This window comes from Brienomyrus brachyistius, unplaced genomic scaffold (assembly GCF_023856365.1).
Source record: "Brienomyrus brachyistius isolate T26 unplaced genomic scaffold, BBRACH_0.4 scaffold105, whole genome shotgun sequence".
NCBI lineage: Eukaryota > Metazoa > Chordata > Actinopteri > Osteoglossiformes > Mormyridae > Brienomyrus > Brienomyrus brachyistius.
The window spans coordinates 238,598-263,045 of NW_026042380.1; the positions used below are offsets into that span (position 1 = coordinate 238,598).

Below are 24,448 nucleotides of genomic sequence, written 5' to 3' on the forward strand. Positions count from 1 at the left end.
GAACCTCCAACTGGGCTCCAGTCAGAAGAGCGGAGAACTGGCTCAAGAATGGAGGGATAGGCGGCACGGAACGCCGCGCTGTTCTGGAGGCCGCGTGTGGATTCGCCGCTCGCTGATACATGTGTGACAGACCCACCGATGTCAGCTAAAGGCCATGGCAGCCAGGCACAGGGCTGAATCAAGCACCTGCGATGGATTTTCGTGCAATAAAACTGAGGCCTGCTGATGCTTGTTGGCCAGAAAAAGACCCTTTCCGCTGTATGAAAAAAAATAACGCACTTCAGAAGAGGACAGCCCACTACACACAGTACAGAAGAGCTACCTGAAACCCACAATGACCCACGAGAATGAGGTTTGACCCGGCCACTCAGGCAGTGGAACATGGGATGAGGACGTGAAGGGCAACGACCAGGCAGCTTAAACTATTAAAATCAAACACTGCAGGAAAATCAACGTGTCCAAACATGTGAATGTGTCAGGTACTAGAAACACAGGAGGTGCTAGAAAGTATCTCCCCCTGGCAACCGCGGTGTGAGAAGATTGCGTGGAGACGAGGTCAGTGGCGTGATGGTCTGTATAAATGCTTGTGTGGTTCTAAAGAGGCGCAACCAGTCACGGATTTCCGAAACGCAGGATATTCATAAAGGAAGTGTTACCTGATTGGGCAACGAGTAGGATGGCTCATTAATATTCCCAAAAAAAGGTGCTACCTGATTGGCCAGTAAGTAGAATGGGAGGTGGGTGCTAATTAATATTAGTAAAGGTGCCACTACCTGATTAGCTGGTGAGTAGAATGGTGGGGGGGGGGGGTGAGATAATTGTGCTTGTGTGGTTCTAAAGAGGGACAACTGGCTGTGGATTTCCAAATCATAGGATATTCATAAAGGAAGTGTTACCTGATTGGGCAGTGAGTACGATGTCAGGGACTCGCTCATTAATATTCCTAAAGGAAGTGCTACCTGATCAACAGGTGAGTGGGATGACATGGGAGTGCTCATTAATATTCACAGCAAGGTTACCTGATTGGCTGGTGTGTAGGATGGCAGGGGGTGCTCAATAGTATTCATAAAGGAAGCACCACCCGATTATTGGAGCCTTACCCTGCCATCCAAGTCTTGGAAATTCACCAAATGCAACCCCCCCCCCCCCTTCCCCAAGGGTGAGAGGTGGAAGGTCGAATGGAGGGGGCCACTCACACAGAAGACGTGCAGCAACATGCCACCTCGGCGGCGCTCCTCGGTGGTGAAGATGTCGTCCGGAAACTCCACTGGTGGGAGAGCGAGACCAGCACAGGAGTTAAGCGCTGACAGATGTGGGGTGGAGCATGGAAGCCACAGATGATGGTTAAACGGAGTGGAGTGAGCGCCCCCCACAGGACACACACGACATTACACTATCTACCACGTCAAGGAAACACTTCGCATATGAAACCATGAACACAAATTCATTACAGTTGCTTCATCCCCTAATGTTCTCCTACTCCAAAGTCACCTTACAGCTGAGAGCAGAAACCAGTTTCATTCCAGAGCAATCAGCAACTTATTTCCGCATTCTGCAGCTAGATCATACCATAAGGTTGACATTCGGTGTTGAATGAGGCAAAGCTCTTGTGTTACTTGGCGAAATTCTTGACTGACGCTCTCCAGGTGTCACTTCTGAAGTCTGCTCTTTGTGTCGCAGGTGACCTTACACCCTGACACGCTATTCGGTGAGAAGTTTGATTGACAGGTGAACAGGGTCTATCAAAGGAGGTCGAGTGGAGCATTATTGGGCGATATTAAAACATCTTGATCTTCAGTCCCCAGCTTTGATGTTGAGTATGTGGCAGGCCACTGATTAGATGACAGGGCTTTTGTGTCAGTTTAAGCCATCGACAGAACTCCCTGAACTGTACCGGAGCCTTTAAACTTTACGTATGACATCCTTTAACATCCTGAACTATAATTATTGTTGCTGCCTAACAAAGGCCTTCCATCAGATGTGACTTACACAGTGTACATCTTCTTGGCATGTTCTTCTCCAAGGTTCAGCAGATCCCTCACTTTCCTTCTCCAGCAATACTTTCTGTCCCACGTAGACGTTACGTCAACTACTCTATCTCTGTAACCCCTTTTCACAGCTCTCCAATCCCACCTCTGGTGTCAAGGGCAACCGGCAGAAGCAGCCAATGGCCTTACAGTCTCTTCAAGGTCAGCCAATTACAGAGCTGTCTTCGTGAGAGTACACATGGACTTCTCTCTCGGGTTGGTTCACATCTGTGTCCCTCTCCTGGCATTTTAATGTAAATGCCCTCACAACTGTGCACACAGCTGTGTCTATACACAATCTCTCCTAGCGATCTTAATTGGATGTTGACTCTGTTGTGTACCAGCCGAAATCAATCAAGCCTGAGGAAAAAGCTGCATAAATCTTTCATCTCTCTTGGCATTTGCAAGAAGGTTTAAAATCAGTTGAACTCCGTCAATCCAACAGAAAAACGACAGAAACCAGTTCAGGTGAGAGGAGTAGCTGTACAGAATGACCAAAAATCTGTTTTATCCAGTGATAAACTGTATAAATGACAGAATAAACCCCCTTTTTATGTAACTAATCTACATTTGATAATTTGCAGTTGGGGGACGATTCACTACAATTATACTGATAAAAACTGACTGCTGAATTTTAGAATATATATATTCTCTCTCTCTCTCTCTCTCTCTCTCTCCCTCCTGAGTCACTAGTAATGTGATAATCACATCCAGTCCTCCACACTAAATCCACTTTTAGTGGCCCGGTGTAAAAAAATAATTGGTTTTGCACAATCAAAATCCACGTCTCAGCGGGGGTCTCCCAATGCCAGCTAATCTCTGCTCTTTTTCACCCTGAAAATTAAATTTCGAAATTATGTGAACATTTAGCAAAATGGTGGCTTTTCGTGGGAGACAAAGGTACGGGTACTCTGCATTTTTCCTAACCGTTTTATTCCGCATCTGTCAGCGACTGCTGTCTATATTTAAGCCGTTACTCAGCTCCTTCTTGAAGAGGAAGCCCCTTCCTCGCATTTAGACTGACATAATGACTACAGCGGAGATAAATCTCTCTCTCGAAAGTAAAGAGAACTCCGGGTAGATATTCCAAGACTGTCTGCCAACCCTTCGCTCTCAGTGTCAGCCTCATAATATTAAAATAACCATGATGGAAAATTAATTCAATGGAGTGACCCCAATGTTTTCGCCAAAGTAAACAAATAAATGCATGAAGGACATCTGCGGCAGTCATATTGACACATATATAAATATAGTCGATGTGCTTTCATATTCCATGCTGTCCCCTGTGTGCAGTCCTGCTGTCTCAGGATTCTGCCCGCTGAAATACAGATTTTAAAAAAAGAAGCCTGTGGTTGCCTAGCAACGAGGATCTCAGAGGAGATTCGGCAGCTGCCCATTTATGGTCTGGAGAAATTGGGGCTACGTATGGAATCAAAGAAGCATACAGCTCCGGCCTCCCGTACGACCAAATCATTTGTCTATAAATCTGATTCATTCCTTCCTTCCATCCATCCATCCATCCATCCATCCATCCATCCACTCACACAGCTTATTCTGGTCAGGATTTGGTCAATTAGAATTATAACTGCATTATTTATTTATTTATTTTGATGGCTTCATTTCAATACTCTGCCACTCGATTAATGTTGTCTGTAAGGGATACTGTCTCCAAACCAAATCGCAGACCCAGATTCAGTCACTGCCATTCGTAAAATAAAATGACATTTCACCATATGCCTTTATCCCAAGCCGACATGCACGCTGCCGAGGCCAATCCTTGGAGCAATTGGGGGGTTAAGGGCCGCATTCAGGGGCCTAACGGCAGAATCATGGGATTTGAACCAGTGACCTTCCGATCACCGACACGGCATCCAATAAAACGATAAAACAAAAAAACTTGCCGAACGTACATTTCCAAATTCTGGACCAGTTTATTCAGCACACTTGCAGGACAGAGAGGTTGTTACCGGAAAAACGGCAGCTTCTGAGACACCAGCAAAGTGACAGGTTTTATTGTCCTGTTGATGTTCCGATTTTTGTTCAGTACGCAGCGGGGAAAAAAATCCCAGCCTAGTTTACAAGTCTTCTGGTAACAGCACCTTCAGAGCTACATTTCAGAAAGATAAGCTGGATTTAACCCGGGGGGGTTTTGCGGTGGCTTGGCCTGGAGCAGAAATCATGGACGGGGGCCAGGGCTCCACAGCCCAGACGGGTTGGGGTCTGAGCCATGTCAGAATCCGACCACAGCTGCGAGCTCCGGTGCTGTGAGAGACCAGCAGCTTTGGGGCCTTGCTTTAAGCTGACTGGCGTATCCGAGCTGAGCTGTTAGATCCAGAGGATCAGAGTGCCAGCAGTGAGCAGTACCCCCGTCTCCCTGTAGGAGGCGTACAAAGGAGTCCTGGCAGGTGGTTGGGGGTCCTGCTGGTAATTTAGAGCTTAAAATTACCGAAGATGGGGAAAAAGTTCACAAATTCTTAGACTACTTACAGTCTTTGACCCTAACACCATGTGAGCAGACGTCCTTAAGCTGAACGAGTGTCTCACTTCCTGCTTGCTGCGGTGATGTCACACGTGCAGGACTGCCCATAAAACCCCAGGCGTGATTCGACACCCGGCCTGCTTTCGGACACCCGGTAATGGACCGCCCTTTCGTGCGACGAGTTCTGGTCTGAAATTGTGTTTAGGACCTTGCTCAAAAAGCGGGGGGGGGGGGGGGGGGGCATGCAAGATGAGGGAAGCCATCCGTGTCATCACAGGCCATGTGTGAAGGCTGCTTTCACTGGCTGCTTAACTCTCCCGGGGTTCCTGTCCCCCCCCCCCCCCCAAACCATCATGCTCATTGTTTACTTGCTGTTTATCTACCTTCCAAACACCCCCACGCTCAGTTCCTAAACACGGCCCCCGACACACTCGTCTCCTGCTCCCAGAGGAATCTACCCCTGGGCTTAGTTTACAAGGCAGACTTTCCAGAGCTCAAAGCCCTCACTGCCCCCTCCCATCTCCCTGCCAACCACACGACTTCCCAGCATTCCCGGCGACTGAGCTGGCCTCCGCGGTCAAGCCACACAAAAGGGGACTTTTTTTTCGGCCAACAAGCTCTTAAAAAAGAGCAACATCGGAAACAATAAAACGTTTAATAACCTCTCAAGGATCGTAAATCCCGTTTCAGCATCTCGGTGTGTAATTTCCGTCAGCGTGTTGCTTTTTCATTTCTGACATTTACAACAACGAGCAAATGATTAAGATCAGGGTCTAGATCTGAGGTCTAGCTGTAAATTTTCTGATTGTATGAATCGGTACTTTCTCTGGCAAAATCTACTACAATATGTGTTTCTACAGTCTAGAAATAGAACTCAAAATAGATTTGGTTTGGTTTACATCTTGTTGTTCACAACTCATCGGAGCATTACTTTGATAAGTCTGTAAGTTTCTCTGGATTAGGCCAGGATGCTGGAAACGTCAGACACCAATGCCAAAATGCATCCCCATAGTGTCAGTGCACCATATATACATCACAGGTAATGCTGCAGTGTCACCACCTGACTGAAGGTTATAGAGTCAAATCCTTAAGCACATGGAGCAAAGAAATACAAAGCAAAAACTTAACAAGAGGATGAACACTTATGGATCATCTTCTGCAGGTCCTTCAGCAATGACCAGCTGAAATTAATCTGGTTTATCATCAACCTTTTTAAGAGGGACATTCAGGGCACCCAAGTGGCGACGGATATGGGGCCTGAAGTTCCAGGTTTCCCAGGCAATAGCAGGAGTTATATTTTACGCTACTGGGACCATGTGACCTACACCCCAGATGGACTAGAACATTCAGGGCACATGAGCAGACCTTTGGGGTCCGACGGCCTGAAACTCACCATCCCGGGGCCGGTGGGTACAGTTTTCCTCGGCCTCCTGCAGCAGCCTGCGTGTGGTCCATCTGGAGCTCCCAGAATGTGTCCCTGCAAAGGAACAGAAACAACACAGGCCGGTGATGTGATTCCTCAGCGCTTACGCGTTACGCAGACGCAGCCACTGTGTTTAATAATAGCGAAACAACAAATTACTCAGGAAAGTTAAGAGCGACTCCAAAACTTATAAAGGGAACAGAGAGGCAACAAAATGATCGATGACTTAGTGATCTAAAGCGGACTCGCTACAGCATATATTCTATATTATATTATCAACACAGTGGTACACTCACACCGGAAATTCCAGCCTTATTTTTAGCAGTAAATCAGCATAAAAACTCCTTTTCCGCAGAACCCACTGAACACGGATTCTTATTTTCCTATGCTGCGTTGTACGATTTGAATATCAGAGTATGTTCGAACAATTTTACAGAGAAAGCAGACTGAGTAAATCATTAGCATTTCCTGTTCGTACTTATATAATTTATCCCCTGTCATAATTAATAATGTGACGAAAGCAGAATATATACTCACCCATGAATCTGGCTTTAACACTCACAAGTGGGTATGTAATTTAAATTTAAATCTTTCTGGATAATCATAGTTACAGGCCTCTAATCCCCCCCCTCCCAACGTGCCTAACAAATATCTTCGTTAAGCTTTGATTGCATGACTATATAAGAGCAAAATCAACAATGGATCGTCTCCAGATGTTTCTGCTGTCTATCAGCGCTCGCCATGATGAACCAGGGGCCGTACCTGAAGGCCTTGTGGACCCGCTATCGTCTCATCTAAATTTGTCTGAACAGTTTGTGCAGGACATCGGTCATGATTAATGATCGCGTGACTTCTAAACCTCCTCGGCAGCCCTGATCACCGGGATAAGCACCTCTTGCATACAAGGAAGGAAGAGAACAGGCTTCGCAGTGCACAAGGCATAACCTAATATTACCATAGTGCACTTACCTGCCACAGTACCGAAGTATTAAACTACCAGTTTGCACACCGCAGGTTTTTACCACTTTTCCAATTATTTCATAAACTGCACATTTTTTATTCTTGTTAAGCTTTGGAAAGTTGAGTGAACAACCATAAATGAAAATATAAGTCAAATAAAACAAGTTCCCTCATTGGAAAGAATATTTAACAATGTATGTCTGACGTCTTATTAACTGGCCGTGTGGTGATGGAATAGTCAGATTCCAGGTCGTCCTTTAACTTTAAATGCACTAGTTACCTGCTTCACCCCATGAGACAGAGCAGTATTTAATGTCTCTTGTAGACAGAATGCCTCAAATTTTCTCTGCTGTTATGTCTGATAGAGGAATCAAAGATAAGAAAATGTTGTGCTAATAAAGGTACTCAAATGGTGAACATACTGTAAATGTATTTGTTAGCAAAGAATATTGGGTGTATTTTTAGTAAATTGAGTTAAAATGACTAACATGCACATTTTTTTGCAGTGTGTGCAAAAACTTTTGACTGGCGGTGTAATTCAACAGAACTGGGAATTATCCAATTCTCATTAAACAGGCATAGAGTTACATTCACACTGCCATTATTTATTTACCAAATGCTATTATCCAAAGTGACATACAGTTGAATAAGCATAATAAGCCAGTCCATGGAGGAACTGGGGGTTACGGACTGTAGTCAAGGGATTTGAACTGATGACCTTCTGCTCACCAACATAGCATCGAAACCCACTGAGCTACACAACATAAATATCTTAATCAGAATCCCAGAACAGCCTCAGATTAGTGATTTAGTGGCTAAAAGCCATTCTCAGGGGTCCAACTGCGAATTTGCTCTGTTGACACTGGGATTTGAACAGGCAACCATCTGATCTCTTTTGGCCAAAAGACAAACAGAGCGGCTGATTATGCTTGTAAAGGGGCACGTCATTATTAAGAAGGGGAAAACGGAACAAGAACAAATTAGTCATTTGTTGTACTCTCTCGTTTCGCTGATTCTCCTGTCAGTAATTGTTACGGCGGTTAGCCGTATCAAACCAACCTGCCCTCCCCCTCGGCAACCGTGGTAGTGACAGCTGACTGCAGCCACGACCCCGAGGTCAACACAGTCGGCTTGAAATGCCATCGAAACGCGGGAGCGAGTCAAACACAGCACGACAATACTTGCTTCTGTAAAGTTTCCATGGAAACCTGGCCCAAAACAACCAAGGAAAAGGTGCTGGGGTCCAGTTACCAGAGCTTACTGGTTAGCCTGCATTCAGATCTACAAATCATACTGAAGCACAAACCAGGCATTTCAGAAGTTCAAGATCGACATTGCAAAGATGGACTTTACAGTACAGCCTGTGGTTCACGAACACAATCCGTTCCAGGAAAGCGGTCGTGAACCAATTTGTATGCGAACAAAGGCAATTTTTCCCCATAAAAAAGCATTGAAATTCGATTCGTTTGTTCACAAGCCTACCAAATAATAATTTTTGTTAGTTTTCTGGTTTTTATAGGAAAAACACAATATAGTGTGGTGACAGAGAGCAGAGAGAAACATGGAGACTGGCCTGCCAGGGAAATCACGCTCTTTATTAACAGTCCTTAACGCTTGTATTGTTGTTGCTGTTGTTAATGTTAATGGTTGTGTTTCCCTGTTGTTGTGCTTGTGTTTGCCCGTGTCTTGTGTGTACCCGGTCCGATCCTTGCGTGTATTTAGCATGTGTAAATCTTCCACCTTGTGCATCTCGGTGTCTTACAACCTTGTGTTTCCCGTTTATGTATTTGGGTTCCGTGCTCATTGGTTGCCTGTTGTGGTCCTTCTATATACAATTGCACGTGGGGCATACTGGGGCATGCTGGGATATGCTGGGGCATGCTGGGATATGCTGGGGCATGCTGGGATATGCTGGGGCATCCTGGGACATGCGGGGGCATGCTGGGATATGCTGGGGCATGCTGGGATATGCTGGGGCATGCTGGGATATGCATCCCACCAGTCCTACACTAGTATAAAAAAGGAATCTGGTTGAGGAATCTGTTTGTCGATCAAATCTTGCACGTGAACCAATGCATTTTTTCATGGAATTTCTGGTGGCGAACCAAATTGTTCATAGATCACAGCGTTCCTGAACCGCAGGCACCGATGTAATTACATTGATCATTAAGTTAAGTTAAATGAATAAATCAATAAATTAGACGTAAGCATGTGACTTGAGGTGTCTTGAGGTGTGAGGTCCACAGCACAGGCGAACCTCTCAGGATTACATCTTCCTGTCTGATCTTTCATTGGTTAAGGCAGGGGTGGCCAATCTTATCTGCAAAGGGCCAGTGTGGGTGCAGGTTTTTGGGATGACCTTTAGGTCAGCTATTCAAACCCAGGTGCGAGGATTCTTCAGCCAATCAGTCCCCTAATTAGTGATCTAATTAGGGAGTTGCAGTGAAAACCTTCATACACAGCGGTCCTTTCTGGATAAGACTGGCCACCCCTGGCTTATAATCCTGCATGCGGATGGCTTTCCTCTCATGGGGACAGTATTGCCTTCTGTATAATTATCTCCATCTGCAAGAAAACGCTCTTCCACTGTTCCACCTTGATTAGCGTTTACTGTTACACTGTCTGTCCAGCCTTATTGATTTGCCAGCACACTTTGGACACCATAGCTGGCTGGCCGAACATGTATTTATCATTCGTATTTCATTGTCAGTTATCCAGTCCAGGGTCCCAGTAAACGCAAAGCCAATCACAGCAATGGGCACAATGCTGGGGATCCCCTGGATGCAATGCCTGTTCATCGCAGGGCACATGCATACTCAGATACTATGGCCAGACTAGAGACCAGAATTTGCTGCACTGCAGTACTGAAAGGTGCCAGGTTAGGTGGTCCGGACATCTAGAACGATGATCTATGTGTTTCGGGCACGTCCAACCGGGAGGCCCCGAGGTAGACCCGAGACACGCAGGAGAGATGATGGCTGGGAGCACCTTGGGTGGCCGAGGAGACGGAGGTCTGGACATCCCTGCTCAGACTGCTGCCCCCGCAAACCCGACCCCAGATAAGCGGCAGAAGATGGATGGATGGCATATTTGTATACCGTGAAAGGAAATCAGAGTGTTCAGTTCACGACCCACACCATGACAGGGAGAACATGCACCAGGCTTGGATGATGGTATTACGGTATACCTCAGTGATTGCGTGGTGCTGCACAGCGTTAGCAGTGACCGCCTCACTTATGTTAGAGAAGTCAAAGAATAACAGGCGTTTGTGTAGGTGAATGGCACAAAACCAAAATGCACTGTAAATTGCACTGTAAACTGTTGGAGCACACGTGCTATACGTCAGATCCAGTGTGCATGCAGCCGCAGATTGGCCAGTGACAGGGGTGTCAATGACTTCCAGAGTTTACAGTATTGTACTTCATTTACGTTTTTTTTTTTTTATTATTTCATCATATATCATATACCGGGGTGAAATTTCTTGAAGGTGTGACGGTATGAAAAAACAGACCCACTCCCCACCCCATTAGGAAACCCTCCTGATGTGAAACTTAACTCACCAAACTTACATTTTTCTACCTCCCAAAATTTGGTGTATAAGTAGTATTTGCTCAGCTTACGGCTCCGACACATAACGCAATAAGAACACGGCCGTATACCTCAGACTAAATCGTCGTTGTTTTATCAATAAGACGTAATATGAGCTGCAATCGGCGTGGTCACCACCATCACCGTGATGGAATGGTTATGCTTTGCACAGAGCCGCACTTTAATTAGTGTAAATTAATATATGCATTTGTGTATTGCTGTTAATAGTAAATATCGAATGTAATGACTGCTGTGGAAATGCGTGGATTTCTCGTCAGCTTGTAAAAATGAGTGTCATGTAAATTGTTTCCTCGGCCGTGCTGCTGCTAGTATTAAACTAATACTGGGTGTTAACAAAGACAGACTTCCATTTTAAACGAGCTCTCGTCTCCTTTATTAAAACGACTCGCGTGTTTGCCACAATGCGTTCATCTGCACCCTGTATTCGGATCTGCGTCCTCGTGGTGGGGCCCGGAACGAGCGAGGCGGCAGCGGCGTTTTAAGCGTGCGACAGATCGTTCACACTGACTTGTCCGATTTCGTTTTTGTTCAGACGTCGTCTGAAGTGCCCGGCCACCAGTGAGTCGTCCCTTAATCACTTCCTGCCACCGCTGCAGGGGTCTCGAGTGAATGGCCAGGTTGTAAACGTGATGAGTTTATTCCTGCGTGTGTGGCACATCCTCCTCCTCCTCCCTGATGGCCTTATAGCGGCTGGCACCGGCCTGTTTCAGCGCCTCTCCAATTCTCCCGGGAGAAGCACAAGCTCCTAAAGCCTCGCTCCCCTCCGCCAGCTGCCGGCCGAGGCTCTCCTCGATCTCCTCGCACCATATGGCACCAGAAACTCTGTCGCCAGACCCAGTCCTACTCTGCCCTGCCGATAGCCCACTGTCCGTTTCCTCCAGGTCCGCACCTAAAGTCTGGGTCTCTCGTCACTGCTCGGATCGGTCCTCGTCACAGTCTGGAACCCAAACCTAACAATGCCTCTGGCATCTCTCTCCATATTGCTCTGCAGCCTCTCCTCATTTACCGACTGAATTCTGTTTCAACCAATCAGGTCATTGAGCGAAAAATCTCGGTAGCCTAGGTGTGACCGCGACTGTGTTTACGACTTTACCTCAACCTTCCAGGCTCGGTTTCTTTTAACCTTCGCGAAGAGGCCATTTCGTACGTTCAGCCTCAAAGATCTCTCTGACTCCGGCACGAGTCACTGTCTGGCGCACAAAATTTGGTCGCAAAATTCAGCAACTGTCAGAGAACGAATCGCTTATTGCCGTCAAAATTTGCGAATGGTCGCTAATCAAAGTAGCCACTAAACAAGGGGCAGTTGTTTCAATACTGACCTTTTGAAAATGGATCAATTGCTCCGGACAGTAAAATGCACAGCTGTAATCGCACTGTTCCCTGTGAATCAGCTGCAGTGCATATTTCCTTAGCATCTGCTTCTTCTCGCACTGGCGAATGTTTGCATTTTTAGAGATTCACCGCTGATACAACTGATGATGTTACCATACAGTTACTAATTCTCAAACAATTATATCATTACTGGTTAATAGTTAAAAATGATACAGTAGACAACATAAACTGTGTGGGTATTAGGTATAAGGTGCTACAATTGCTGCCAATTCCACTGCCTTTTTGTTTGTTTGGTAGATGCTTTTTCCAAAGGGACACAATTTTTTGAGAACGCAGAGTTAGCTACTCCTCGGAACAACTGGGGGTTGAGGGCCGCCTTGGTCAAGGGATTTGAACTGACGACCTTCAGAGGTGCAGCATCCAGTCTCACCGAACCACGCAACATTTTAATCTTAATTGGAAATCCACAAATACCAGTAGCTCAGTGAATATTATTTCAGCGTTACATTTTCATATTTGATATTCACAACAGTACACCTTAGTAGCGAGTGAAACATATTAGGTACTTACACATTAGAATAAGTACCTAAATAAAACTAAATCATTTGCTTATACGGTAAAATTCAAGTTGAACATCAGTAACCTTTGTAACGATTACCATTGATGGCTCAATTCTTGAACCTTCCCCAGCTGTTTGACGTTCATAGCAAAAATGATTATTTATCACAAAAAGATATTTATCTGCATAACTACGTTCTACAGCGTTTTTGGGATGACCTTTGTAGCTCTGAATCAGGTTACCCAAAATAATACAAATTGAGATTTATTTTTAAATAAGAGGTATACATATGAAATATCTGTTTTTACAACCTCCTCACCCAACTCCATGAAGCTGAACATTTTACAAACAAATGAGGAGTGGAGATGGATAGATTAGGTTCTGGAGCACTTTCGGTTTGCTGGTTATCTCACAAGTAATATGGAGGTCAAACATTAGTACACTGCCCAAAGGGCACGTAGACCAGGCCGTACATCAGGGCTAAGCAAAGGAAGAGTGTATGCTAGGAGCCTGACAAAGAGTATTATAATTTTAAGTCATTGAGCTTTTAAGTCATATGACGAGACTGGTCCTACTGGAAAGCCAGATTAAATCCTACCTGGTTCTGTAGCATCTACCAGAAGACTTATGCTTGATTCATGGCTTCCAAAACTAAAGTACTTCCAATACCTCAAAAGTTGAAGCACTTTGCCCAGAATCAGTGGAAGCACTCAGTCCATCCTCTGATCTCGGCCCTGGATTGTAAACTTCCAAGGGGCGGCAATTCACACAACGGCTTATCAGACACTCTCATCCAGACTGGCGTACAGTTTTAAGCATTCATACATCTGGCTATTTTCCTGCAGCATTTCAAATGAATTTACTTGAGAGAACTTGGATTACACAGGGAAACTGATTACGTCAGTTTCTGCGAAGCACGGATGTAGAAGACCAATTTATATATTCAGCACATTATTTGAGGGCGTCTATTTCCATATCTCTACATTTCACCTTTGTTCAGCATCGTTTAGAAATGTTTCGCATATGTAGTTTTAAAAACTGTGTAAACAGTTTGTATTCTTTTAAAACTGGACCTCTTTGGAAGAAGTTTAACGTTATTTAAACCACGGAATATATTTTTCAAGTTTGTATGTATTTACGTTTCAAATATTAAACACAGTATGAAAGGCGACGCCAAAACCAGAATGGAAATATAAACGAAGTGACGAGAACCATACTTCATATCCCGAAATACTCTGCAGCAGCGGACCCGAAATCTGAAACTGGAATTAATCTAATCTGGCTCCAAGTAGACAGAGAACAGGTTCCTTGAGAAAAAAAAATAAAAAGTTGGGAGCAAACTTTATGTAAACTTTAGTTTCTGGACGATTACAATACAAATGCACTTGAAAAGATGCTTCGGTAAGGTGCTTTACGAGCGTGACGTGTCGTGGTAACAGGGGTGTTTAAAATTGCCGTGACAGCGTCAGACCTCAGGTGTCATGTCCTTAATGAAATTGGTCACTATGGGAATTATACTGATTAACCACCTTCAGTTTGCGTACACGCATAAGTACGTCACTTCCGTGCATATTTTAATATGATTTAATAAATTAAAAAAAACGATCAAACTACATTTTAGAAACGATGGCTAGGACAAGCAGTTCTGTACCAGGAACTACCCATGGTTAAGTAATGCACAAAATGTTTTTCCAAAGCCCTCCTCCATGACACAAGTGCCTTCCAAATAAACAATACAACCCTATACTATGATGGCAGCACTGAACGCTGAAAAATACAATAATGATGCATAAACGTTAACTCGCGAGTTAACACCAAGATGTGCGTTAAAAGGGAGCCCTACTCACTTTGCAGAAGTTGGCTGAAGCCGACGAAAGCGAGGAGTGCCACTGCGCAGCATCCGAGGCGAAGGGCAAGCCGGGCTCCCCTCTTCTTCATCATCGCCTTCATCCCGCTACCGTTTCGGTTCCGTTCAGCACATGCTTGTCGCGGCAGCATACTTTTTGTCCCCCCCCCCTCTCCCCACCCCCTCTCTTCACTGTTTCAGTCGCCTCCCTTAAGACTCAGTGGTTTACGCCGCTAGTAAGGCATGGTACCACTTTATTAAAGTCCTGCATCTCTCCCCTCTGCGTGCTTCGTCCGATCACGGAGCCACATGACCGTACGCTGTACCCGATCAGTGCGGGTAGACTCAGACTGCTGTTTTTCGGATAAAGTGAATAAAATCGAGATGTGGAAGAGAAACTGAGAAACATCGAAACAAATCCGCTAGTCAAATCCGCGGCTCGCCGCCCTCCCCTTTCCCAGCAGTCGACTGCGTCCTATAATAACACCACCATGAATAAAACTGAGGGCGCCACACAGCAGTTTGCGTGCGAAAGGCAGCGTTTGAGTTTCTCTTATCGTAGTTCGGCTTGTTTACGGTGTCTGTTCGAGTATAAATAATGTATCGAAACGTTAACCCACTGGGGGTCAGGAGAATATTAAACAAGATCGACGTAATCACTGTCAAATACATTTTAATTACAGCGCTTTTGGAATTTAGACGCTTTTGTAAATTTTCGTGCTTTTTAGCAGGTTTGCCAACACGCTTTCAGATTCTCAGGCTCAAGCAAGGCATCTTACGGTATATTTATATTATTCCGTTATAAACCTAAAATTAACGATTGAGTTTGCAACCTTACATACTATTTACAAGACATTAAAACATACATGTAAATGCGTGTGCAGACTTGCTGACCAAAGTTGGCACTTCAGTTTTTGTTCATTTTGATCATTTTAGGGTTTCGTTTTGTTTTACCGAAGCAACAAACTTAAAAATAATACTGAGAACTAGCTGCGTTTGTCTTTCTGTCCAATGAATGGAGCAGGCTTTCCCACTGCATTTCTGGGGCACTGCCGGCTTTGCTGAGCTCACAAGCGGTCACTTTTCACGTTCGTCCCGTGTTTGCGGGCAGACTCGTTCCCGGACGCTGGACAAGATTATTTGTTAGGGAGCAGGAGATTTTCAGCGGGTTAGTTATAGAAATTACACAGGCATCGATTCATGATCGCTATGCTCTTATTCAAACCTCCGCCTAGACGGTCTGTCTGTTTACAGGGCGCTGATGAGTAAAACTCGCTAAACTGAAGAGACGGGCTTCACTCGTACCAGTCCAGCTGCGCTCCAAACCCATATAAAGGCAAAACGGCCAAGTACTGAAGTCATAACACCTTGTATAGGTGTCAGACCATAAAGACAGAAAGCCCTACTCTGCCTGGTGTTTAGTCAAGGTTTCCAGTGGCCACGTTCCAGGAAAGTGTTTGCATGCTGTTGTGTGCTCTGTTATATATTGCTCTACAAGCAAATAGTTCAGTAATATATTCATCTTGATTTTATATGCATCATGATAAAAGCACACACAAATTAGTTTTTGGAGATGTGTTGCTCTGGGTGCATATTTGCATTTTTCATTTGCTGCCTCCCACAATGGTAAAACAGTATTTGCTGAAAACCTTCTATACAGGAAACACTCATACACATGTATTTTTTTTGTCTTGCTATATCTAGTTACCTCTATGGATATCATTTTAATTTTCAGGCTGCCGAGGAAGAACATTTAAAAAGTTCATTAACTAGATCTGGGGCCTGTACTACGAAGCGGGGTTACTGGCTTATCGGGGTAACATGTTGGATTTAAGGTAGTCTGGGCAAACTAAGTGACGAATATGAAGTTCATTTAAACTGTGGTACCTTAAATCCGTGATGAACGGGCATCCCTGTACCACACGAGCAGGTAGTTGTCGAATGGTTTGGATGATGGATCCCACACTCAGGACTGGCAACTGTACACCTACCTTACAACCTCACCATCTTCTCCTTCAGCTGCTCTGCTGCACTTTCAGCCCACTGGAGGCTTTGGAAATCCCCCAGGGACTCCAGGTCAATGGCCTGCACCATGTTTGAATAAACAATCACCTACAACCGCGCAAATTAAAAAAAAAAAAAAAAACTTTAAACTGCTGAAATACCCTTTACTCAGAAAAAAATTTGAACACCACTGATATATAGAGTTGGGTGTTTTTGAAAATGTTCGGGTTTAACACCTGCCTCAAGGGTAGAGCAACAATGCTTCCTAAGGGATTTGGCGGAGCAACCTTCAAATGATATCTTTAATCATCGAACTCCCAACTTACCAGCTTGCAGGTTTTAATTTTTTTTTTCTTTCATGTCATCCATTACGCCAACGGACAGAATTAAAGGGTATCGGAAGGTTATCATCCGGCCTTACCACACTCGTTTGGTAGCCATGTCAAAATTAGTCCATTCAGAGACACATTGAGTCAGAGGTCATAGTTCAGACAAGGTCTTTATTGCCAGACGTCCTCCATTATATATGTACAAGAGTCGATCGACTGGAGAGTAAACGAAGGAGAGGAAAGTAGGACAAACTGTCGCCCTTTCGTCTGCTTGTTGGTTTGTTATCTTTTCTCCCTGATCCGAATACAATCAGCTCTGTTCTATTTGAACACCAACACCGATCTGCAGTAGCAGAGAGCACACAAAATAAAGTGTAGCTCTGTACAACTAAATTACAAAGAGAAACACTATACAGAATAGCATATTGAACCTTAGTCACGGATTCACTGTCTCTTACAGAATATTCTATACAGATTCACTGGCTCTTACCGAATTTTCTATGCAGATTCATAGTCTATTACCAAATATTCTTTGCAGATTCACTGTATCTCACTGAATATTCTATACAGATTCATTGTCTATTAACGAATTTTCTTTGCAAATTCGCTGCCTCTTACCGAATAGTTTTTACACTCAAGTCTCTTGCCAAATATTTTTTACAGATTCTTCTCTTACCGAATATTCTTTGCGGATTCATTGTCTCTAACCGAATGTTTAATAGATTCACAATCCCTCACCCAACATTATTTACAGATTAGTTGTCCGTTATCCAAGTTTTTTTCTTACAGATTCACTATCTCATACCGAACATTCTTTACAGATTTCACTGTCCCTTACCGAAAATTCACTCTTAGTGAATACTTTTACAGATTTGCTCTACCTTTGCAAACATTTGTGGCAGATTGACCAGACCTTACAAAACTTCTCCATTGATTTACTGTTCCTTACCGATCATTCTTCACATATTCGTCGTACCTCTTGCACACGACCTCAGATATCATATACGCTCAAATACGGAGAGACCCAGACAGCCAATCCAGAGAGATACGCGTCCGTCCTCACGTACCTGACCGATATTACCATGAGGTGTGGCCCCAGTTCCTCCTGTGTCTTATTAGCCAATTTGGTGCAATTTCCAGTGTTTCCAGTGACTTCTCAATTGTTGTGAGGGAGGGTAGCACGCAGGGAACCTATAGCAAAAGTGTAAGTGGAGGCAAGTCTGTGAAAAGCAAACCGAATGTGGAGTTTAAACCTCAGATTAGCACCTGATGTAGATCGTGTGGTTTTCCAGACCAGGATCTCGGACTGGCAGTCATTTGTCCGCACGGCATCCGAACTGCCAATGCCTGGCCGCTTGGAGGGCTGCAGCAAAAACTGGGAATGGTGTCGTGAAGCTACATGTGGGCTGGGACACGGGATCGGTCTCGTCGTGGGGCATCTGTCCATCGATCATCGACGAAGGGGCCGTCTTCGATCTTAACGTGGGTGCACCTGCACGATCAGAAGGAGTACGGCTGGCCGGTCCGGATGAATCCAGGGTCTGAGGGTGAATTGGAGGGCGGGGCTAATCCGGAGCTGTGTGATTACTTTCTTCACGTGTGTTCAGCCTACGAGGAGCACCGATTCCAACAAGCCCTGCGTAACTGCGAGTCAAAATAAAACATCTGTGGCAAAAATATGAATAATATTTCATGGTTACTTAGGCACGACGTAGGGGGAAAAAAAAAACGTGTTTGTCTTTGCTGTGTAATTAGAGTTATCCATTCCTGTCTTCAAGTTTCAAGGTTATTTCAGAAAGTTATTTTTAAATCTTTAATCCATTAAGGTGCAATTTGGGGCATATTGACCCTTAAACAGCAACAGATGACACACCTTGAATAAGCACAGAGGGAGAACAAGTAAAACCTTCCTTAAAAAATGGGGATTTTTCACCATCCCAAATATTGTCGTAGTATTGACACAAAGGCCCAAATACGCAGAGTTCTGCCAACCCTCCTCCTCATGCCATTTTTGTTTTGATTTTAGGGAAAGAAAGTTCTTTCTACATACACACATATACAGCTGACCTCAAAAGTCTCCCGGTGTGTCTTTTATACTCGAAACAACTTCACACACAAAGTACTGACATGGGGGGGGGGGAGACATCTTCCTGACCACTTCCGATAATTTCATAGGACGCATCGCTTCGACTAAAAGGATGTCAGGGTAATTATCTAGTTAGGGCACATTTAATTCCATCGACATAAATAATCTGCTATGAATACGCTCCAGTGTACATCAAGTAACGAAGAGCATCCGTATACATCATGATCTCGTATATACATATAGATATACTATAGAATTTAATTTCAATATATTGTAATCTGCTGGTACCAGGTAATCACAGTGACTATAAAATAAAAATCAATAAAATAATATTTTAAATTACCAGACGACGGGAGAAAAGTATTTACAACACATATGTTCATCACATGTCCAATAGCCTGTGCGCACCAACCCCCCCCCCCCCCCCCCCCCGTGTTTTTACAGTGCATCCAACTCCAACAGAGTCATCTCCATTGCCTGCAGAAAGAAGTCCAGAACCTTTCATTATATTAATCTCAGATTCTCAATTAATAATGTTGTCACTGTCTCCTCCACCCAAGCCCTGAATTTTGGCGTATGCGGCCCCATGGCACCGTACGTGCGGTTTGAGGGTTTAGAGGAGGGTGGTTTTGTCCCATCGATTCTTGGCCGTGCTTCCCCGAGGTAACAAAGAGGACGGTCTCTCGAGTGGCCCACTCTTTTACCGCCCTCCGTTTGCTCATCCGGCAGCAGAAAGCGGGGGATTCCTGTCAAAGGGAGGAACACGGATTCCGAGGTGCCATGATTCTGGAGGTCAGTAGGGTGACGTCTTCCTCGCCAGCCGGCGGAGATTCAGGGGGAGGATGCAGTCCGCCCCTAAACCCACGCCGTGTCAGACAGATGGGAGCCTTGAAGCTGAACTCTCACCTGATGAGGTAATTGAGCTTAACTTTTAAACACTGACTTGGTTATCTACTTAGTTATATACCCACTTTATCACACAAACGAGTCCCATAAAAGTCCATCACCGAGGGAAAACGAGTCCTTCCTTCTGTTCGGTTCTTTAGATCTGACCCATCTTGGGTCTCAGACTAGGATGCCGTGAACAAGTTCTTCTCAGCACTCGTGGTAGCCTGGTTTGGCGCGGTGTGTTAGCAACAGAGCCATAATTTGGTAGGTTAGAACCAATATGGCCGCCGTTCGTTGTGAATACGGTCTTTCCCGCCTGGGAACGGTCACTGGCATGACCAGAGCCTTCCAGAAGGAATTAAACCAATAACTTAAGGTAGCATGAAAACTCTCCCCTCGTCATTGCTGTTGTATGTGGTACTGTGGTAGCACTGTTTTGTGCCACTGTAAAGCCCACTTGACTTGGACAGCGGTCTTGGGTCTGCTTTTTGTGATCTTTGTCCGTTCACAGATGTGACCAGCAGGAGGCAGACTCTCTCTCTACTGTCGTGGCTGCAAAAATCCTAAGTGCCGTCCGCCATTCTCAGCGCACATACCCTTCCACGTCCGTGAGTGAATCCGTGACAACGTCACATTGACTTCCAGGGAGTGACACCAGTATACAGACCCGGCACACGCTTGGGTCCACTCCCTTTTTTTGTATGACATTGAAAACAAAAAAATTACCAGCCAGATATATAAAGGTATATGCAAGGAAACAGGGGTTCATGTGCTAAACCATCGCAGGGCCAGCGTGAAGCGGAGGATGTCCTAACGACATAATTTAATCTGTCCGACGTGCTTTTGCTCAGGATTCCGGGCAGGAGGTCAGACTCAGCTCGGGGGAGATTTGCATAGAGTGGAACAGAAACCCGCCGATACCACAGCAGAAGGGATCCCGCGAGGGGAATCAGACAGCTGTGCTCTGATGTGGTTCTATTGCTAATGCAGGAGATATACTGAGGACTTTTGATCCAGTTGTAGGAAGCAGATATATATAAAAAAAATGTATAGACTTTAAGTTAATCTGATATACATTTCAAAATAACCACCAAACATATTGCTATCCCATAAATGCTCTCACCATATACATAAAAGCTACAAACTCTGCATTTTGCTATTTAGCCCAACTTGCCGACAAAGTTGAAGTTGGGAAATATACCTACATTCATGCACGTGCGCACACACGCACACACACAGACACACGCGCACACACACACACAAATGCATCCCCATTGTAGGGATCCTCAGTCCTGCAATATTGGAGTCCATTTTTGAAAGAAGGTGGGTATGCATACCGTGGTCAGGCAGAGCCAGCCAATCAGAGGAGAGGGTTAGCGGACATGGGTCAAGGGTCAACAGTCTTTTGGGGTGGGTGCTGGGGGGGTAAGGGATGCACGATGCGCTGGTGGAGCTGCGGGAGGAGCTAGCAAGGCTTGTTGACGCTGCACAGAAGCTCCGTCACCTTGATGAGCCGAGCCACTGTACTCTGGGACTCCTCCTGCAGCCGCTGGTTGTTTTGCCGGAGGCTCTGCACCTCCGCCTGGAGGACCGCCTTGTCCTCCTTCTCCTGGAGGGGAAGGAAGATCCATTCAAGGGGGAGAAACAGATAGAAGATGAAGGTTTCCTGAGGGAGAGGAGGAGTATACCGCTGCTGCAGTTCTCCAAGTGCACCCATGCTCAATAAATATGTTTTCAAAACCATCAACAGGTTTTCACACACAGAGATTTTCTACATTAAAATGTACTAAAAATACACTCAATATTCTTTGCTAACAAATAAATTCACAGTATCTTCTCTATTAGAGTACATTGATTAGGAAGAAAATGTCATGTCTTTGACTTATCCTCTAGCAGCAGAGAAAATTCGAGGCATTAAATGCTGCTCTGTTTCATGGGATGAAGCAGGTAACTAGTGCATTTAAAGTTAAAGGACGACCTAGAATCTGACTATTCCATCACCACACGGCCAGTTAATAGGACGTCAGACATGCACTGTTACAGACTCATTCAAACAACTCTTGCAAACACTTGAGACCGGTAGTGTACATCTGTCACTGAGAGGTGCAAAACGATCCCTCCCCAGGTTGCACGCTTTATCTTTCTCCACAGGGAATGAGCGGAAAACACAAAAGATGCCAGCTGAAGGCGTCGATTCTCGCCTTTAGCTAGCTGACGGAGCGTAATTGGCAAATGGACGTTAAGTAGGTCTCGGGGTGACGGACGCCACCAGGATTCATCTGCCGTTTATGTCGGGGGGGGGGGGGGGGAGGTAAAACGCATCAGCCGGCTACTGTTTTGATCCCTGGTGCTGGCAGGATGAAGGCCAGGAGAATCATTCAGAAACACCTCTTTCCTCTTGGCCTGCATCTCGAAATCGAAATTTATGCAAACTGTCTAATGGAAAGCAGCCGCAATACAAAAAAGGGGAAATTATTCAGGAAAATAATTCCACATATAAATAAAGGATAGAAATAAGCCAAGTGAAGTGACCCGCGGAGCAGAGTAGCCTACATTTCTGCTTCGTCCTTCTGGGTCCACGCATCTACGCAAGATCCCTAACTGGCTTCTTTGTACCTCCACAAATCACCTCTTAATCCCCAATTCAACAAAGGTTCCATCAAACGTCGGACTGATATTACATTTGTCACTCGGGGTGGGTTTGATAGATGTAAATGTAAAATGCATTATGAAAGGCGCGCACCGTATGTGCTGTAATGCAAGGTTAATCGACGGCATTGACGAAACGGCCGATCGCACATGAATCAGAGGGTGAACCAACATATCGGTTACTATTCGAACACACACAACCGTCCGCCATTATATTAGACTCCATATCCATTCGCAGGCTTGGATATAAGGGAAAACAAATGTTCCAGCGGAAGGAAAATTAATAATGTAATTTGACGGTTCGCTTATTTCATATTTGAAGAGGCAGCCTGCGCGATGACTTCCTCCACCGCTTGTGCCAGGCTCCGTCTTTTTTTCCCACTCAGCTCGATAACGAGCTTACATCATATATATATGGTTGCATGCAATTCAAAAAGTCACCGAGATCCATTAGCGGCATATAAAGGCAAATGAATCCATATAAAGAGTCCCAATAACTCATCTTATGACACTTCTGATTTCGTGTCTGCGGTCGGCGATGGTGAGAGGCGTGTCTGCGCCGTGTGTCGGGAACTGCGCCGACACGCTCACTTTCTGACTTCCCGCTTAATTGCTATCGGTAAGCCGGCTGGGGCATATGCAGGGGCGGGACCACAGGTGCACTGGCCCCAGCTGAAAGCTGATTGACCCCAGGAGTCTCCCCTTCCCTGTCACTCACAGATTCAAAACATTTCATTTGCTAATGATAAGGCCGGGCTCTGTTATACCCTCACCATAAAAAATCTCGTCAACAGTCCCCCATCCTGAGGCTGAAGAACCACGAAGCCTGTTACCTTCTGCAGGTCTTCTTGAAGTCTCTTCAGCATGGCTTCTAGCTGGGAGACCTTTTCCTCCAGATGTCCTGGGGAATCGCTGCTAGACGGAACGAGGGAGAGCGAATGAGAAAGGTAAAAGAAAGGATGGAGGAACGAATAAAGCATAATTCAGGAGAAACACATTAATTAATACATGGACAAAAAGAAGATAGATTTCCTGAAATGAGTTAATGAGCAGCAAATAGCCCAAGGATTCACGTGGGTCAGAACCTACTGCAAAATGTGCCAAAGAGAAGACTCACCTCTCCTTGATGTCTCTCAGCTTAGCCTCCATCTGTCCCGGAACATTAGCGCCCTCCGCAGACCCTGGGCCGTCTGTTTTACGATCTGGAACATCACGTTAGTTAATTACTCACCTTCACCCTCAGAGATCTTTTTTGTGCATCGTGTGACCCGTGGACGTTAAGCTATGGAACAGTACCTGAACGCTATCGAGGAAAAATGCTCTAATAAAGGTCCGAATAATGTTGTTTCTGCCTTCGAGGAAATTAGGAACCTTATTACATTTATCACTCAGTGATTAATTTTTAAATAAATTTACATTTAGCACAGAATCTTCGTTTTCACAGCTTGTGCCTCTAGAGAGCAGGGGAATTCTCAAAATCCTCCGGTAATTTATATTACGCATTAACAAAAATTCCACAAGGAAGAACAGACAAGACTGGGTCATATGCCAGGACTCACTTTTAGACTATAACACCCCTTTAATATCTAAAGTTTTGATTTTCTGTCCCCCCCCCCCCCACAGAGAACCTGCTGGATTGGCTTCCCTGTATAATTTTATTTTTCTCAGCTTCTGTTTGCATTAATGCTATAGGAGAAAAACCTTCAGTTAGCTAAGTAGAGGAGACAGGACACACAGTGTTCTTTCCTTGTAGTTTAATTGAATTCATTCGGAAGGGGGACATGAACCGGGTTTCATTTTTCAGTAATCCCAGCGGTCCTGGACACCTTGAACTGTTTTATTCGTTCTCCTTGTCTCTGCTCGACTCCCACATGATTATTCCCTGGTATTCATTGGCTCATCCTCCGCTTCACTGGTTGCTCTTGACCAATGAGCATGATGCAGCCTCCAGGTGACGGTGTCGTTAGCCAATTAGCTTCCCCGTGGAGATCAACGCTGCTAAATGCTGCCTATGACAAGGTCTGATGCGTGATGTATTTACGAATCATATCATACATGGGGGGGGGGTAGCTTTGCACGTAAAAATAGACTCGCCCGGGAAGAATGATTGTCCCCCCCCACGTCCTCTGCAGCGTTACCTTCTCGGGACAAGGCCTCCAGGATGTTCCGACAGGCTGTGGCCAAATCCGCAATGGACTGCCAGTCTTTCCCAGAGGTTTCACTCGTCTCCGACAGGACTGAGAAAGAGTGCATACAA

General features: G+C 45.1%; 2 protein-coding genes across 10 annotated transcripts in view; both read right to left on the bottom strand.

Annotated features, from left to right (window-relative positions):
* LOC125727645 (sodium/potassium/calcium exchanger 3-like) overlaps nt 1-16,249 on the bottom strand; it is a 29,350-nt gene extending 13,101 nt beyond the window's left edge. For 2 of the 4 annotated variants that reach the window (XM_049004506.1, XM_049004505.1), the window contains exons 1-3: nt 14,237-15,543; nt 5,900-5,983; nt 1,197-1,267 (exon numbers count right to left, since the gene is read on the bottom strand). In XM_049004506.1, the coding sequence (XP_048860463.1) occupies nt 1,197-1,267; nt 5,900-5,983; nt 14,237-14,387 (306 nt within the window). In that variant the 5' untranslated portion in view covers nt 14,388-15,543. Of the gene's footprint in view, nt 1-1,196; nt 1,268-5,899; nt 5,984-14,236; nt 15,544-16,122 lie in introns of those variants that run through there. The other 2 variants (XM_049004508.1, XM_049004509.1) reach the window with 2 other exon arrangements.
* Nucleotides 16,250-19,071: 2,822 nt separating this feature from the next.
* zmp:0000001168 (signal-induced proliferation-associated 1-like protein 2) overlaps nt 19,072-24,448 on the bottom strand; it is a 35,982-nt gene continuing 30,605 nt past the window's right edge. For 3 of the 6 annotated variants that reach the window (XM_049004494.1, XM_049004496.1, XM_049004495.1), the window contains exons 13-16: nt 24,330-24,428; nt 23,309-23,393; nt 22,965-23,106; nt 19,072-21,151 (exon numbers count right to left, since the gene is read on the bottom strand). In XM_049004494.1, the coding sequence (XP_048860451.1) occupies nt 21,008-21,151; nt 22,965-23,106; nt 23,309-23,393; nt 24,330-24,428 (470 nt within the window). In that variant the 3' untranslated portion in view covers nt 19,072-21,007. The remainder of the gene's footprint in view (nt 21,152-22,964; nt 23,107-23,308; nt 23,394-24,329; nt 24,429-24,448) is intronic. The other 3 variants (XM_049004500.1, XM_049004498.1, XM_049004499.1) reach the window with 3 other exon arrangements.